Source organism: Erpetoichthys calabaricus, chromosome 12, assembly GCF_900747795.2.
Source record: "Erpetoichthys calabaricus chromosome 12, fErpCal1.3, whole genome shotgun sequence".
In the NCBI taxonomy this organism is placed as follows: Eukaryota; Metazoa; Chordata; class Cladistia; order Polypteriformes; family Polypteridae; genus Erpetoichthys; species Erpetoichthys calabaricus.
In genome coordinates, this window is record NC_041405.2 from 84,390,942 (window position 1) to 84,408,883 (window position 17,942).

General features: G+C 36.3%; 1 protein-coding gene across 1 annotated transcript in view; it reads left to right on the forward strand.

Annotated features, from left to right (window-relative positions):
• ints6l (integrator complex subunit 6 like) overlaps nt 1-17,942 on the forward strand; it is a 102,337-nt gene that overhangs the window by 19,817 nt on the left and 64,578 nt on the right. The window contains 4 exon segments of the mRNA XM_051935172.1: nt 9,863-9,910; nt 9,912-9,965; nt 9,967-10,014; nt 12,293-12,382. Of these exon segments, the coding sequence (XP_051791132.1) occupies nt 9,863-9,910; nt 9,912-9,965; nt 9,967-10,014; nt 12,293-12,382 (240 nt within the window).

Below are 17,942 nucleotides of genomic sequence, written 5' to 3' on the forward strand. Positions count from 1 at the left end.
TTCATGTTGGCCCTATAGGGCTTTTAGTATTGTGTTAATGTACACTGCTCAAAAAAAATTCACACATCGGAACTCGATGAACAAAACAAGTGGAAGATTTTTACTGAGTAATACTGTGAAATTTGTTGAGAACAAAATGATGTAACAACATTCAGTGGAAACCAAAATCATCAACCCATTGAGGGTTGGATTCAACCTCACACTGAAAAATCAAAGTCAAAAGTTGAAATCACAGGCTGATTCAACCTGTGTGAATTTAATCACAGTAACTCATAGTGTGGACTCAGTAGTATGTATGGCCCCCATGTGCCTGCGGGCACTCCCGACAACGTTGGGACAAACTCCACAGGCTGCGCAGTATTATATAATTTGTGTGAAGACGTTATAAGCGTTGGATCGTGGAGTTCTGGAACTGTTAGTGGTACCATTAGGCACAAGACGGAACCATACCCTTACATTGTGCTAATATATGTAAGGATAATCCTTTTTTTGTGTTTATCAAAATTAACGTGTAATCTTTGTCATTCTTAGCAGAGTGTCTTACATTGTGTTCTTTAACTTTTTGTGGAGGGGATATGCAGTGTTTCCCTAACTGTTCATAAGCTTTTAATTAAAAATGTAGGTTCCTGACCTTCTTGAATATTAGGTGCAAGTAAGAATCATTTTACACCAAAAGAATTGTATAGGAAAAGAAAATGTAGTGTGCATTTTAGCAATATGTAGTTTTATTTTTCATTAACTTCTTTTGCTGTTTAGCATATGTAAATAACTAATAGACATTATTTTGTTTTACTTTTGATGGAAGATTTAAAAAAAAAAAAGTAAGGATTTCGTCTAGAGATGCACCGATTGTATTGACCCGCTATCGGTATCAACTGGTAAAGCAAGAAAATCTTGTATTTAGCTATTGACCGATTGTTAGAAATAAGCCGATATTTATTGCTGATTACTCTCATTGCAAACTCATTTCCCATAATGCTTCAGCAGTGAAACTTAGCTGCTCTGCAAAAATTTCATGAAGAAAGAATGCTAGTAAAAACTGCAGTACAACAAATATGTTTGCTCACCTCAAGGCAAGATATACTAAGGAACCTGACGAGTTTCTGAATAGCAAATGTGGTTTGGTCAAATGCGCTGCCCAAGGATAGCAGAACTTCATCAATAGCACAAGCATTTGATTGCTTAAGAAAATTAAATTCAGACAGTGGAACAGCTCAAAGTATTACTTGGTATGTCATGGAATTCATCACATTTGGTGATCAGTTATGGCATATTTCTTATTAATTTTAAATAAAATTATTGGAACTGTGTAACTGAGAGCAGTTACATTATAAAATATATAGACTGTATATTTTGTTAAGCTAATGTGACTGTTGCCTATACTGAATTAAAGTGATCAGTAACTTAAAATGAGAGCGGTTATGTTATAAAATTATAGAACATAGAGGTTGTTTTTGTTTTTTTTATGGCAAGACTTGGTATCGTTTTCATATTAGAAAGTAAATGCACATTAATTTTTCATATATGTTGTTATTGCACTTTCACAAATGTACTTATCAAATGGCAGAAGATCCAACCAAACAATTAGTACCGGACATTTTTTTTCCAAATAATCAATCAAAACCAGGTACTGAATATGAACAATTTTACACAATTTTATAATTTTAAAATACTTTGTCATTCGTGCTGAACAATTCTGCGCAGGCATCTGGCACATTTTTTCTTTTCCTTTTATTGCCCAGAATGGGCCAATTTGTAATGAAATGTGGTGAATTTTAAGGTGTGAGGATTTTTTACTCTAAATACCTATAGTGCACAACATATCCTGCTCCATCGACAATGTGCTTATAATAAATGCCTTCAGTGTTGCATTCAAAAATCTCAAATACTGGGCTTTATTTTCTACCAGCCATATTGATCTCTGATTGCATCTCCAGCACAAACAATTTATAGGCAGAATTTTACGTCCTGCAAGCCAGAAAAGATATCAAAAATTAGAAAACGTATTCTACTGTGTTCTGATAAGTGTGATCATGAAAATCACAGGAACTTAGGAAGAACAAGGCTCTTAGGGCTTGAATCAGTGTTCAGACCCCACCTAGCTGTATAAGGGTAACAAAGAAAAACAAGCATGTAGTGTCAAGGTTAGGGGCAGTGAGACTTGAATAGCTGATGCATAAGAACAGCTTATAAGCAGAGTAAGAGCAGGTAAGAAGAGTATGGACACGCACAAAACGACAGAGACAGAATCTGAGATTAAGAACAATATATACATTATCTAGAGCAGGATTGCAGGGAACCTGGAGCCTACCCAAGCAGGTTTGGATACAAGGCAGGAAAAGTCCCTGGTATACAATATGTATGATATGGCAGATATTAAGAACAAAAAGAATATGATATTTCAACTATCTATTTTGAGAGAGAGAGAGAGAGACATTGAAAAAATGGGGACAAATATTTTAAAACATAATTCTGCTAGAGACATTTCCAACTCAGGAATTTTACTAGATTTGTATTGCTTTGTTGTTAAACAACATTTTTAAAGCAAGAGGGATTGGTCAGCAACAACATACTGATCTTGTATGATGACCATGTTAGTCTCTCGATCAGTGCTGTTTTATTTTCAAAAATCGGGAGTGGTCTCCCCTAGATTTGAGCGCTTTGAGTAGTGAGAAGAGTGCTATATAAATGTAAAGAATTATTATTATTAGATTTTCTCGTGTACTCAGATATGGGATGGATATTTGAGAAGTAAACTGCAAGACAATTATTATATTATGTACATTAAAGAACCATCAACAACAAATCAAATCAATAATATATTGAACAATTATTATAAAAGTAAAGTTGAATAAATCAGACTCTGCAGCTGCATGAATAAAAAAAAAAATGTGAGTGTGTGTTCAGGTAAAGTACCACTTCCGGTTGATGGATTTGGCCCAAAAGTTCATACAGATCTACAATTTTGGTGCAACAACCACATGCCAAATTTCATACATTTATCTAGTTGCATTTTTGAGTTATCGTGTTTAAACACATATACACACACACAGACATAATTTCAAAAAACGGTATTTTCGGACTCGGGGAGGTCCAAAACGTCAAGATTCATCAAAATCTCAAAGTTGAATATTTTTCATGATTACTATACTTCGTAGACACCATGTGCGAAGTATCAGGTGAATTACTGTCAACAAAAAGCAGGCACCTGAGAAATAAACTGAAACGTTACTCACTCGTGATTTTTCTGTCCATACAGTAAAGTTTTTGTTGATTAGCGCATTCCGATTTCAGGCGTTTGAATTACATCTTGATATACAACAAGTGCAAAGAAAGGTGGCATGTAATTCGCTTTCTATTTCACACGCTTTATGCAAATGCTGTGTGAATGCCTGCCCTCCTTCACCAGCCGCCGTTCACTGGATCAATATATGCGGGCAGCTTGTGGTGAATGACTTTCTGTTTTAGAGTTAAAAGTTATAAGGGTTAAAAACTAACAACAAAAATATTCACTCAAAAATGAATTTTTAGTAAATTATTATTTTATTTCAGTTAGTCTTTCCAGCTACTTTAATAGTTTCGTTTTAGTTTTTCATTTTGGTTTTGTTAATTTATTTTATTTCAGTTTACGAAAAGGTATTTTGGTAATAGTTTCAGTTTTGATTTTAGTTTTTCCTAACTACAATAAACTTGGATCAGATTCAGATTTATGTTTTTTTTTCTGCAGTGTGAAAGATGCTGCAAGCTTGCAAGTTTGTTAGAAATATAGAAGGATGTCTATTTATCAAAGGTTTTATTTTCAGTTATTTGTTTCAATCATTTTTAATGGGTTTGCTTCTTTAATTGTGTCCCAATAGAAATATTTGGCTCAGAGCAGGCACAAGTGCAGTGATGGGTAAAGAGGAGAAGCTGTTTGAAGATTATTGCTACATTTAGTGCTTTATAGCAAACGATAGCCTACATGGCCAGAAACAAACCAAAATTTGTGCAAAACCATAACAAACAAGTTTCCCCCTAGCAGTACACAGTAAAAGCTTTATGAAAAGTGAAAAGCTACTGTTTAGATTTGATGTAATTATAGAAGTTAACTGAGGAATGACAACATCTTAAAGTTAACATGGGGTAGTTATTTGGAATGCATACCTGCAGCAACCATGGAGCCCCATGACAGACTTCAGAAACCTCTGTTGTAGAGCATATAACAATGAAAAATAAAAATAGAATGCTTGGTATCATTACAGTGAACTTTAAGAATGTCAAAGTCACATCACTGATTTACAATTAACCAGCAAATTTTATATTAGTAACAAAAAAAAAAAAAAAACTAAATTGCATCCTATTTTAATTTTTTTAACCTGCATTGAACTGGCTGTTGATTCACTCATTTTACACTTTAGCAGTTCATATTCAGCTAGAAACTCAAGGCAGAATGAGCAAGGCCCTTAACCTGAAAATTTCTCCAGGGCTGCCCTACAATTGTTGACCCTATGCTCTGACACCCAAAAGTCATTAGAAAAGACCGTTTCCCCTTGAAGATTAACAAAGTGTATTACATTTTTTATTGCACTTAAGTAGTCACTGTAGTGTCTTAGTCTTCTGTAAACCTAATGCAGTCTGTCAATTGTGGGAGGAATCTGGAATCTATAGTGGAAGTAGGGTTTCTATGATTTTGAAAAAATCCCTTCAGTATCTTTGATAAATATTGCAATTGCAAGTTAACTTAGCAATTGTTTCTGACTTAACTTGTTCCTACATGAAAAGAATCATAAGAAGTAGTTTCTACATCTGTTTATTTAAACTGTACAGTTCTGTACAGTCCTAAATCATTTGACCGACCTGGACCAAATTACATTTACGCACCACAGGGGAAAATCAAAAAATTCTCTATCACCAAGCATTAGATATTAATTATTTGGTAATATTGTAATAATACATCTATGTACTTGGAACAAAATTATTCATAATGATACAATATATGAATTTATAATTTAAATGTCACTGAATTAATTTGAATTTGGTATTGTTTCATTATCCTGAATAATAACATTCAGAGGACAATAAAAAATCTTAAGAAATAGCCAAAAGTTGAGCCCACAAGTACAAGTGGCTCACATCCCCCCACCCAAACACAAATTGGGTGAGGTGGGGAAAAATAATTTCTGCAGGAAATATATGTGAATGACCTTAACAAAAAGATCAATAATATCAAATACTTTTGCTATGTAAACAGCACAGTGAATGAATCATTGACAACAAATTCCCCAAAAAAAACCTGTAGCTTTCTAATAGACTTGATACAATATCTTGAAAAACGCTTTAGTGGAGGACATGTTAATAATATGCGTTTTTTTCTAGTAGCAGTAACTGCAATACCAACCACTGTGCAACAGACTAGAATATATGTAAGATGTTGGATTGACTTATTATGTACGCCTTTTATTAAATTTGCCTGTGAGTTGAAGTTAAATGCAGTCCAGTCTGCCAGAGTGCCTGTTACACAGAATATTTGTTTTGTGTGCCTTTATAGGGAAGGGATGGGTGGTTGGAGTGTTCCCTAACCCCCATGGTGGGTGAGGAATGACCATTGGTGTTTTAAAACTGCAGAAGAGCACAGGAAAAGGCTAGAGTTCTGTTAGCAGTGGCAGTAGGAATGACTGAACGAGGTGCACTTCAGTTTTTTGAGTAGAGGATTTAAGGGTAGGACAAAAAAAATCTCTTCATTATGGAAACTGGTGATTGCTCATCTTCAGTGACTCATGCAACATTAATACGGTTTTGGCCAAACTTGGTAATAACCACTTTCACCCTGGACTGTAATTATATCGTTGTTAAAGGTTTGTTCACTTGTGTGTGTTTATTGTTATGTATATGAAAGACACAATGAGGGTTTATTTACATTTCATAAAATAGTTCATGTATTGTTATTGCAAACAATTAATCATTAATTTTTTTTTGATTAAGGTATCATTCCAAAGAATAAAATGAATATATCACCTACTGAGACATCGTTATTTTTAATTATATTGGTGGGTTTGAATTTTGGCATCTCCTAGTTGAGCAACTTCTCTTTAGTCAGTACATGTACTTGTTGTTGTTTGTCTTTATTTCCCTATGTAATGCAATTATTCTGTGACATGCAGAGTTGGAAGAGAAAGTAATTGTATCAAATAAACACTTTACAGGATTGTAGTACTATGATTTTTGTTTATAATTCGTCTGCAAATTAAAATCATTCTTCTTATGTTTGATGCACAATAATTGGTTGTACAGCCCTAAGTTGAAATCTGATAAAAAGGTGGAGTGGGCATGACAATGCCAAACTTAAACTGAACTCCAGTAGTCTTAAATAAAAAAAAATATATTTTAGCTTTTGTGTTAATAGTGTAATAGATCAAAATAACATGGGCATAGCCTCAGTGTTTAATTCTGGAGTTGCCAGTGCAAATACACCTAGGAATCATAGTTGTCATCACACTCCCCACCCCCAAATGCACTTGGAGAATTTGACTTTTTATGTTGGTAATCTTTTAAAGGCATTCCTTTGTAAAAATGGCACCATATAGATATTCAATTTAAGCCAAAATATTGCCTGTCCATTCCCAACTAGTGTCTCATTCTGTGACTATGAGCAGTAATTTGCATAGTCTGACTGTGCTCAAGTTTTAATTTGATGTTCAATGTTGATTAATAGTATTTAGCCTAAACATATCACTACACTGTGTTTATGGTAAATATAAAGGCAAATTTTATCCTATGCAGTAATTCAAGTCCTTTGGTAATGTACCAACTAACTCTGTTCTAACTACTCACATGTATACTGTAGAGGACCATATTCTAACTGTTGCAATAGAAACAGATTAAGCCTACTACATGCCTTTGAGCAAAAGCTATGCCTTAAAAATGGAAAGAAATATATTTTCTGCATGATCTCTCTTAACAGATTAATACATTTTGTGAAAACACTGATTGATTAGTATTACTTATGGTTCATAAGGTTAAAAAAACATGACATTAGTAATGCATATCTGGAATTCTAGTCTATTGTGTCTTCTCAAAAATATATAAAAGGACTTTAATATTTTGCCATTTGTTTTTAGGTAATGTGTATTATATAAAGCACTATGGAAAAAGATGCACAATCCAAGTAAAATTTTTGATTTGGGTTTAGAGGTTGGGGTTTGTTTTGGGTTGGTATCTTCTCCTCATGTAACTACAAATGGTAGGGACTTTATATAGGCTTAGGAAATTTTATTAATTAATGATCATCATCGACTGCTAGATTTATTTTAACATGTGCAAATATACTACATTTATGCACAAAAGTTTTCTGTTGAAAATTTTTAAACAAATTTGAAATTGAAAAAAATTCTGATTAAATCAATTCTATCAAAAATTAAACATTCATTGAAAACCAAACTTTATCGCTGTTTATTAGTACTACACATTAAACTTTATTCCCAGCAATTTTTATTACTTCAAAGCTTTTGAAACTGTATTTGTAACATTGGATTGCTATTTTGAGATCGTATCAGAACATTTTGATGTTTTGTATTAGTACATGACAGAAATGCTACGTACACTCACTTAAAAAAGTAACATTTAATGGATGTCATAAATTTAAAATGTATCACAAATTACTTAATTTTTAATTTTCTTCTAATGTTTTTATATTTGTGTCAATATTAAGGCTTCTTTTGTGAAATTATGATCATTAATTCAGAAGTTTCTTTTCAGAATTCCTTTGTGAGCACTGAGCAGTATTTGTTAACACATCACATAAGCAATTAGATGTTAGCTATGACTTATACCCGTGGGCTCATCCAGAAATAGACACAGAACAGGAGTGCAAATAATATGCTAATAATTGAAGGCTGTATTCCATTTACTTCCATACCATTCAGATGTGTGCAGTAAGTGGTCGCTCTGTTTTGTCACGTTTTAGTTGTTCTGCTAATGGCCACACATTTGGCATAAAAAATGCAATGAACATCAGAGTGTTCTTTGATTTATTTGAACAATGAAACATGTTTTATCAATCCCAACAACTATTCCACTGCGCTTCTACTAAAGTATTAGATATCATTAGAGTGGTCTACTTGTGCTTCAGAGTGATAGAAGTCGAGACATGCAAATGTGAAATATTTGAAAAAACATTAACTTAATATTTTGGAAAGAACATACAGAATACCTTATTTTGTCCATGTTGTTTACATTGCCACAGGTACAAATAAAAAAGTTGTCCCAATGTTTGCTGCTTTAACTGTAGTTGGAATTGCCTTTGAGTTTCCACATTCTCCTTGCATTTTTGTAGGATTTCTTTCCACAACCCTAAGAATGTGAAGGTTAATGAAAATGACAACTCTGAACTGTTCTCATATGAACAAGTGTGCATGAGTGTGTCCTGTTAAGAAGTGGTGCCCCCACTAAAGGCTAGTTTATGCATTGTGTCCTTTGTTGCCATGATAATTGCTGGCTCCCTGCCATCCTGAACTCATTAGAAAATGGATGGATGACTGTAATCCTGCCCATTATATTCAGTGGGTGTGAATTCAAAGAATTTATTTTCCTTATCAGGACATTGTATAGCGGTTCATCTTGCGATCATTTTTAAATTCTTTATTCATATGCTATAGGCCACAAGTTAAAATGGTCAAGACTCCCAATTGGCCACATCCTTATTAATTTTAATTTTTTTTCCAGAAAAAAAAAGAGATTGCTTGTAGTGCATCCCTTAAGTCAATTACACACTCGTAAATTACGGCAGAGAACAAAAAATACAAGAATTGTATATGAAGATAATGTAACAAATGCATATCTTCTCATTTCAGTTTTTTCTTATTTCTAGTATGGAAAAACACTCGTAAATATCTCATTGTACAGTAATCCCTCCTCCATCGCGGGGGTTGCGTTCCAGAGCCACCCGCGAAATAAGAAAATCCGCGAAGTAGAAACCATATGTTTATATGGTTATTTTTATATTGTCATGCTTGGGTCACAGATTTGCGCAGAAACACAGGAGGTTGTAGAGAGACAGGAACGTTATTCAAACACTGCAAACAAACATTTGTCTCTTTTTTCAAAAGTTCAAACTGTGCTCCATGACAAGACAGAGATGACAGTTCAGTCTCACAATTAAAAGAATGCAAACATATCTTCCTCTTCAAAGGAGCAAAACAAATCAATAGGGCTGTTTGCTTTTAAGTTATGCGAAGCACCGCGGCACAAAGCTGTTGAAGACGGCAGCTCACACCCCCTCAGTCAGGAGCAGAGAGAGAGAGAGATAGAGAGTGACAGATAAAAAAATCAATACGTGCCCTTTGAGCTTTTAAGTATGCGAAGCACCCGTGCAGCATACTTAAAAGCTGCACACAGAAGGTAGCAACGTGAAGATAATCTTTTCAGCATTTTTAGACGAGCGTCCGTATCGTCTAGGTTGCGAACAGCCCCCCTGCTCACACCCCCCTAGTCAGGATCACAGATAGTCAGCGCAAGAGAGAGAGAAAGAAAAGTAAGTTGGGGTAGCTTCTCAGCCATCTGCCAATAGCGTCCCTTGTATGAAATCAAACTGGGCAAACCAACTGAGGAAGCATGTACCAGAAATTAAAAAACCCATTGTCCTCAGAAACCCGCGAAGCAGCGAAAAATCCGCGCGATATATATTTAATATGCTTACATATAAAATCCGCGATGGAGTGAAGCCGCGAAAAGGCGAAGCGCGATATAGCGAGGGATTACTGTATACTGTATATTCAGCAGACTACATTTTTTCCCCCTTATTTTGCAATCTAAAATAAAAATTTTGCAAAAACACATTTTGTTTCTATTTAACAAAAGAGTAAATTATGTGCTTTCTTTCTGTCAGGCGGGCTGGAAGGAAAATCATGCTACTTTTATGAATGAACTGATAGACTTTGCAGGCTTCTGGGTTGACAAGTTTGGGTCAAGCTCTCCGCTCCTCCTTCGACCCTCCTCAATCTCAACAGGCTTGTCTCTGGCATTGACAACTATGGGCAGGTAACTTTCCATTTTGATTATTATTGATGGCTGTGACCTTTGAGATAATGGTGTTGCATGTTTCTCTAGCTATGTTAATGTTTGGAATGTAGCTAAAACTTTAACTTGCAAAAAAGAACACCTTTTATTTTTGTTCTTTTCTTAGAAATGCAGAAGAGGTTTTCCTGCTCTTTCTGGTTAAATATTGTCACTCTAATCACAAAAACCATATAAATTAATCTTAATCACGTTAATTCATTTCTTTATATCATGTGAGAAATTTTAGAGGTTAACAGTGCACACAAGAATGTTAAAATAGGCAGGGTTAAAAACATTAATATGATTTGTAAGTCATTTGATTAGTGTTAGTCATTGTGGGTGGGTGTGTTATATGGATGATACATGTACTTAGCTGTGCTTAGCACTCCAGTCTATGAAGTAGTAATCCAACTTTTATTTTGCAGTGAAACATCATGTTTAAAATTGGAATCCAGAATGTTTGTCACAATGCTGTGTTCTCCTTATTCACAATTGTTTTTTCATTAATGGCATTCAGCTGGTGCATAGTTATACAGTGGGGCAAAAAAGTATTTAGTCAGCCACCAATTGTGCAAGTTCTCCCACTTAAAAAGATGAGAGAGGGCCTGTAATTTTCATCATAGGTATACCTCAACTATGAGAGACAAAATGAGAAATAAAATCCAGAAAATCACAATGTCTGATTTGTAAAGAATTTATTTGCAAATTATGGTGGAAAATAAGTATTTGGTCACCTACAAACAAGCAAGATTTCTGGCTCACACAGACCTGTAACTTCTTCTGTAAGAGGCTCCTCTGTCCTCCACTCATTACCTGTATTAATGGCACCTGTTTGAACTCGTTATCAATATAAAAGACACCTGTCCACAACCTCAAACAGTCACACTTCAAACTCCACTATGGCCAAGACCAAAGAGCTGTCAAAGGACACCAGAAACAAAATTGTAGACCTGCACCAGGCTGGGAAGACTGAATCTGCAATACGTAAGCAGCTTGGTGTGAAGAAATCAACTGTGGGAGCAATTATTAGAAAATGGAAGACATACAAGACCACTGATAATCTCCCTCGATCTGGGGCTCCACGCAAGATCTCACCCCGTGGGGTCAAAATGATCACAAGAACAGTGAGCAAAAATCCCAGAACCACACGGGGGGACCTAGTGAATGACCTGCAGAGAGCTGGGACCAAAGTAACAAAGGCTGCCATCAGTAACACACTACGCCGCCAGGGACTGAAATCCTGCAGTGCCAATCGTGTCCCCCTGCTTAAGCCAGTACATGTGCAGGCCCGTCTGAAGTTTGCTAGAGAGTATTTGGATGATCCAGAAGAGGATTGGGAGAATGTCATATGGTCAAATGAAAAAAGCTCTCTACTCGTTGTGTTTGGAGGAGAAAGAATGCTGAGTTGCATCAAAGAACACCATACCTACTGTAAAGCATGGGGTGGAAACATCATGCTTTGGGGCTGTTTTTCTGCAAAGGGACCAGGGACGACTGATCCGTGTAAAGGAAAGAATGAATGGGGCCATGTATCGTCAGATTTTGAGTGAAAACCTCCTTCCATCAGCAAGGGCATTGAAGATGAAACGTGGCTGGGTCTTTCAGCATGACAATGATCCCAAACACACCGCCCTGGTAACGAAGGAGTGGCTTCGTAAGAAGCATTTCAAGGTCCTGGAGTGGCATAGCCAGTCTCCAGATCTCAACCCCATAGAAAATCTTTGGAGGGAGTTGAATGTCCGTGTTGCCCAGCGACAGCCCCAAAACATCACTGCTCTAGAGGAGATCTGCATGGAGGAATGGGCCAAAATACCAGCAACAGTGTGTGAAAACCTTGTGAAGACTTACAGAAAACGTTTGACCTCTGTCATTGCCAACAAAGGGTATATAACAAAGTATTGAGATGAACTTTTGTTATTGACCAAATACTTTTTTTCCACCATAATTTGCAAATAAATTCTTCAAAAATCAGACAATGTGATTTTCTGGATTTTTTTTTCTCATTTTGTCCTCTCATAGTTGAGGTATACCTATGATGAAAATTACAGGCTTCTCTCATCTTTTTAAGTGGGAGAACTTGCACAATTGGTGGCTGACTAAATACTTTTTGCCCCACTGTACTTTAATGAATTCTTGACACTCAAGATCAGTGCATTGCAAATGGACTGAAATGGTGCTAGCTAACGAAAATATTATAAACAATTGTAATTGCATTGTTTGAACAATGAGTCATTAATTCCTAATATTTTCTTTGCTTTAGGGAAGAAACCCCTTTTTTCTTGAACCTGCTGTGATTATTACGATTACAGATGGTAGCAAGCTAACACACAATGCAGGAGTACAAGAAGAGGTAATGTGACCTGGACCATAATAGGCTGATAATCTGCTTTAACAATTGAAAGTCATCATTGTTGAGTTTCTGCAGTGTTGAAAAATCAATCTATGAGACTTGTGTGCTGTCAGCTTAGAATGATCTTTTGCTGATCTGGCCTCAGTAAATATTTACAGTAACGACTAACTCTTGTGTTTAGTGCTGTTGCAGTGTGCCCCACAGCTGCAGACTTAGACTAACTGTTGTTGTAGTGTGGTACTTTGAGCCAGAGAAAGGGAACAAAGGTACATACTAAAATAGACTACCTCCTGAGCAGGTGTAGTGGACTTAGTATTATGAGTAACTAAATAAATTCCATATTTATCAGGGAAACTGTTATGGACATGAAAGAGCACTTGTATGCAATTAAAAAAATCTGGAAATACTTGTTTATTTGAACCTCTTTATAGCAAGATACTGAATCACGTTTTTTTTTTAAAAAGACAACTGTTGCATTGAATTCTTATATTGCGTGATAGAAATAGAAAAATATGAGACAACTTACACCCTTGTGCAAGTAAATTGAAATAAACTCTGAAAACAACAAAAATCAGTTTTTTCTCAATTTTTTTATTATGTATAATAATCATATACTCTATTCAGTGCATAATATGACCTCCTTGACTAGCAACTGTATGCAATTTGGCATGGATTCCACCAATTCTGAAGTGTCTTGGAGGATTTTGGGGTCTCTGTACCAAACTTGAGTTATGGCCTGAATCATCTTCTCCGTGGTTGTGCAAGTCCATTCCATGAAGCCACTGCTTACAAACAGACCACAAATTTTCAGTTGGGTTCATGTCAGGGGCTAGGTTACTCCAGTATGTTCATTTGATTCTCATTGAAAAATTTCTTCACTTGTTTCAATGTGTGACACAAGGCCAAATCTTATTGAAAAACACTGGATCCACCGGGAAATAACTTTTTCAGTTCTGGAACAACTTTTCTGCTTAAAAGTTCAATGCATTGTGGTGAGCACATCATGCCCTCAACTGGGTGCAAGTAACCAATTGATAGCTGAAGCAACCCCAAAACGTTGTCTTTTCATGTGGTGACCTCCTAACATGCCGATTTCTCTATCCCAGGATGAAGAAGTGGCTTTCTTTGCTGAAAAGTACTTCTCTCTAGGCTTCTTGAGTCCAGTTCTTGTATTTCAGCCCCCATTTGTAATGTTTTGCTTTCATAACTTTGGTCGGGAGTTGTTTTTCTCACTGGTCGGTAGGCTTTCTGGCCTGCCCCCAAGAGGTGCCTGCAAATGGTGGATGAGCTAGCTTCTGTTCCTTTCTCTCTCAAATAGTTGTTAAGGCATCACTTGTTTTTCTAGGATCTTTTGTACTTTTCACATACTAAGTAAGCATCATCTCTTGGTGTGGTTTTCATCTTTTGACCACATTTACCTTTGCATTTTTGAGTAACAGACATGGATTCCTTCATTTTGATTACATGGCTTACAGTTGCATGACTGACACCTACAGTTCCTGACTTTCCTGTGTGTTCATGTAAAGTAGGGATACTTGCATGCTTTATAGATGTCACATCCGTCTTGTACAACTGTAATAGAACTGACATGCTGTGACAACACTGACTAGTATTTATGATGCAATCCTGTGACATAATAAGGGGTCGGTATTGCGTCATCCGCTGATTATTGCATCAAAAAAAGATGAAATAAACATACTCTTTGGAAAAGGGAACAAACACCATATATTTTTCTGCACAAAGCATGACTATACGTTACATGAAAAAGTTAGAAATGTTAGTTTGTTTCAAATAGCTTACACAAGGGTGTATATTTAACCATTAATCTTTAGTAAAAATATGTCTTAATATCTACACTGTTGTCTGATGGCTTTATTTACCTTTCTGACTCCTACTTACATTTGCTTCCATACATTTTTTAAGTGTACAATGCAGCTTGGCCAGTGGTTTGGAAAGTGTGCATTTAAAGATGTGTCCAGTTTCTTCCATACTGTATTTTATGGAGTGTAGATGAAGTATCTTTGCAGCCGTGCACCAGATCTGACATGAGATCTCTTACAGTTACAAAGCACTTGCGCTCTACTGTGAAATTTGTGCCTCAATGAGACATTCTTTTTGAATATTGTCCAGCCTCTGGCCAATCCACTTTGGTGACTGTTGGATTATTCATTTACTAGACAAAGAGCCCGTTTCGACAACATAAGATGAAATGGGCACGAGTTTGTGTCAGCAGTGTGTGAAGAACAAATAAGTAACGAAGAAGTTGTTTTGTAATGATTGTAGTCCGCTTTACTCATTACTGTACAGGCTTGTACTGTTAGTTGATGAATTTTCCAGGCCTATAGTATAATATTGAATGATGAATGTTCCAGTACAATATGGAATAGTAATAAGTATAAGCACCACTAACCTGATATAGGTGTATTGAATGAATGTGTAATTGAATTAGAATGCATAATTAGGCCTCGAGCTGTAGTCGAAATCGCCTTTCAGGCCTCTAGAGCTTTAATCGAATTCGCCTTTCTCTTTGAATTTTTGCGGCCGTAAATCCGCCGCCTGCCACGATGTTGGGGTTGGATGTCAGTCTCGTAAGGTTTTTCGGGCAGCTGCGCAGAAGGCGACTGCGCATTCGGCTTCGGACGTGCGCAGAAGGCGACTGCGCATTCGGCTTTGGACGAACGTGAGTGAGTGAGTGAGGCGGCAGGCGAATTATGTATTAAGATTAGAAAAGGTTATGTGCATAATGAATGGGAAATAACTCTTTCATATTATCTACATAATTGAGAAATAAGTTACATAGTCAATTATGCTTCAGGTAATATTCTACTAACATGCACATTTTACCATTACTTTCCATATAGGGATTTCAGTGCCTTTGCATACACCTGAAGGTAATAATGTTTACAATAATGACTCTGACACTCATTTCAATCTAATGTAACTTAATAATTAAAAATATGTTTTATTAAGTTTACATGTGGAGATACCATTCCCTTTGCACAGTCCCTTTAAATCGAGATGAATGTGTAGTGGCACATCGTTAATTACTCACACGCTGGCGTAAATGGGCAGTTGAGCAAACCTAGGAGAAACACAATGCCAAACCAAGACTAGCTGCAGATTAGTTAAACTTTGTGCTGATGTTTGTCCGCTTTTCACTTAAATGGCACTTAGACCTTAGGATCATCCCCTCCTAGTACTGTAGTATGTAATATGTTATTGATCCACTACTAGCATGGTGCAATCTCGGGTACAGTGTCTTTAAATTTATTTTCCTACTTTGGCCATGAGGTTATAGTAAAAGGTTGGCATTCTGTACTGACAGCAGGCTCTACTTAGTGATGCAAATGTGATATAAAGAGTTCATTATTAGTTGTGTGTATGGAATACTGTTTATACTAAAATTAAATAACAATTATGAAATAAATAATAACAAAGTAAAGATTATATGCATGTGTACATAATGTATATGTGAAAATATGTATGTATATATATTTATATAAAATGAGTCATCAAATTATGAAAAAAAGCATCATTAACTCTTTAGGGCTAATTGTTTTTGTTTCTTTTCTCCCAGGGCTGAGTATTTTTCCAAAAACTAACTTTTTTAAAAAAAGAACACAAAGCAATTATTTAACATATCAAATCAGAAAAAAATATTTAATTTTGACAAATGTTACTGTCTTGCATGTTGTATGAGCCTGCATACTATATGATTTCACCTACATATCACATACATGTTACACAGCAAAGTCCTGCAAGTATGATATCACTCAAAGCAGCCAATTGCATGCATTGCCACACTGCACTGCTTACAATATGTGTTGCATTGGTGCCTCCTTTTCAATTGTCTGTTGCTGCACTTTCCTCACATATATTGTTAATGTGTACTGTAGAGAGACAAGTCCACCCGTTTGACATCGTGCCATGCCAATGCCACCAAGTTATCCACCCGCATGAAAACCGGATTGTCATCTCTTTTCATCTTCAGCCTGTCTGGCTTTAAGTGTGAAGGCCGGTGTCTCCTGTTCACTCTCACTGTGCCACAAGCTCCAATTCCCCTGCTCTGTAGCTCCATGAACAATTCTGGGCATGTATAAAACTTGTCCATGTACACAACATGACCCAAATGTTCATAGCCCTGAAGCAGCTCCAGCACAACCTGACTTGTCAAGGGACAGTTCTCTCTTTGAAAGAAATACTTTCCTGCATATGTGATTACTTTTAGGCAGAAACCAGTGTTTACTTCTTCCAGTACAAAATCCTTTATGCCATGCTTTGTGGGCTTGTCTGTCATATATTGGCAGAAAAAAATGCATCCCTTTTATTTTATCATAGATTCATGCACAGACAAATCACGGCCAGGCTGATAAAATTGTTTATATGTTGGTTCCACAATGTCAAGCAGAGGCTGAACTTTATACATGGGGTTATAGCCTGGCTCACCCCTTGGGATTTGCTTCTGGTTATCACAGAAGTGAATAAAACTTTGCAGCAGCACGTACCTATCACGCGGCATAACCTGTCCAAAGCCACCGGGAGACCTGTTTGTCTCGTCTGACAGTAGCTGAAAAGCAGCATCAGGATAGAGCAGCCTGAAGTAGTCCAGCGGCTGGTAATCTGTCGTGTCCAACAGCAAGCCATGCTGTCTTGTGAAGTCTGGTAGCCAGTTTGGCTCCCATGGTTTGGTTTGGTTTCTTTATTTAGTCATGTTTACACAGGAAAACATGAAATTTGCCTTCTCAGTTGCATCTAATAACAGGTAACAGACAGAATGAAATAAAACAGACAAATAGAAATAAGAAAGGTTAAGGTAAGGCAGTTAGATAAAACATATTTATACCAAAAAAAAAAAAAAAAAAGGTAACAGGATATATATCAAAACCTTAAACATTATCTCCGATATTTCTTATTGAAAAGTCGTATGGCACTAGGAAGAAAGGAGTTTCTGGAACGATTTGTGTGGGTTTTCAAAGCAACTATCCTTCCTGATTTACTGAAGTTTAGTTCTCCATGTAATGGATGTCTGTCATCAGTTGAGATGATTTCCAGTTTCTTTAGCATTGCCCTCTGACACACACTAGTCAAATCATCTACATCAGCCCCAATAACTTTAGCTGCATACTTCGTAATCTGCTGGAGCTTTTTTGAGTTTTGATTTGTCAGACTATTAAACCAGGCAATGAAACTGAAAGTGATCACGGACTGGATCATACTACGATAGAAGGACAACATGAGGTCCTTGTCTACTTTAAATAGTTTGAGTTTATGGAGGAGAAATAAGCGCTGGTTGCATTTAGAAAATAATTTTTTTGTATTTGTATTCCAGTTAAGATTGTTATCTAGGTAAGTTCCTAAGTATTTATATTCAAAATATTGGATATAAATGGATCAATGTCTAGTTATTCCTCCCACACGAACCTTGCCGTAGGTGCGTCGGCTGCGCGAATGTGCTAAGCTGGCAGCCAATCAGCTGTGGCGGCATCGGCTGGTGTCCGATTAGCTGATTTCAGTTCCTCACTCTCTTGCTCGATCTCCTGATCACTGTCAACAAAATCGG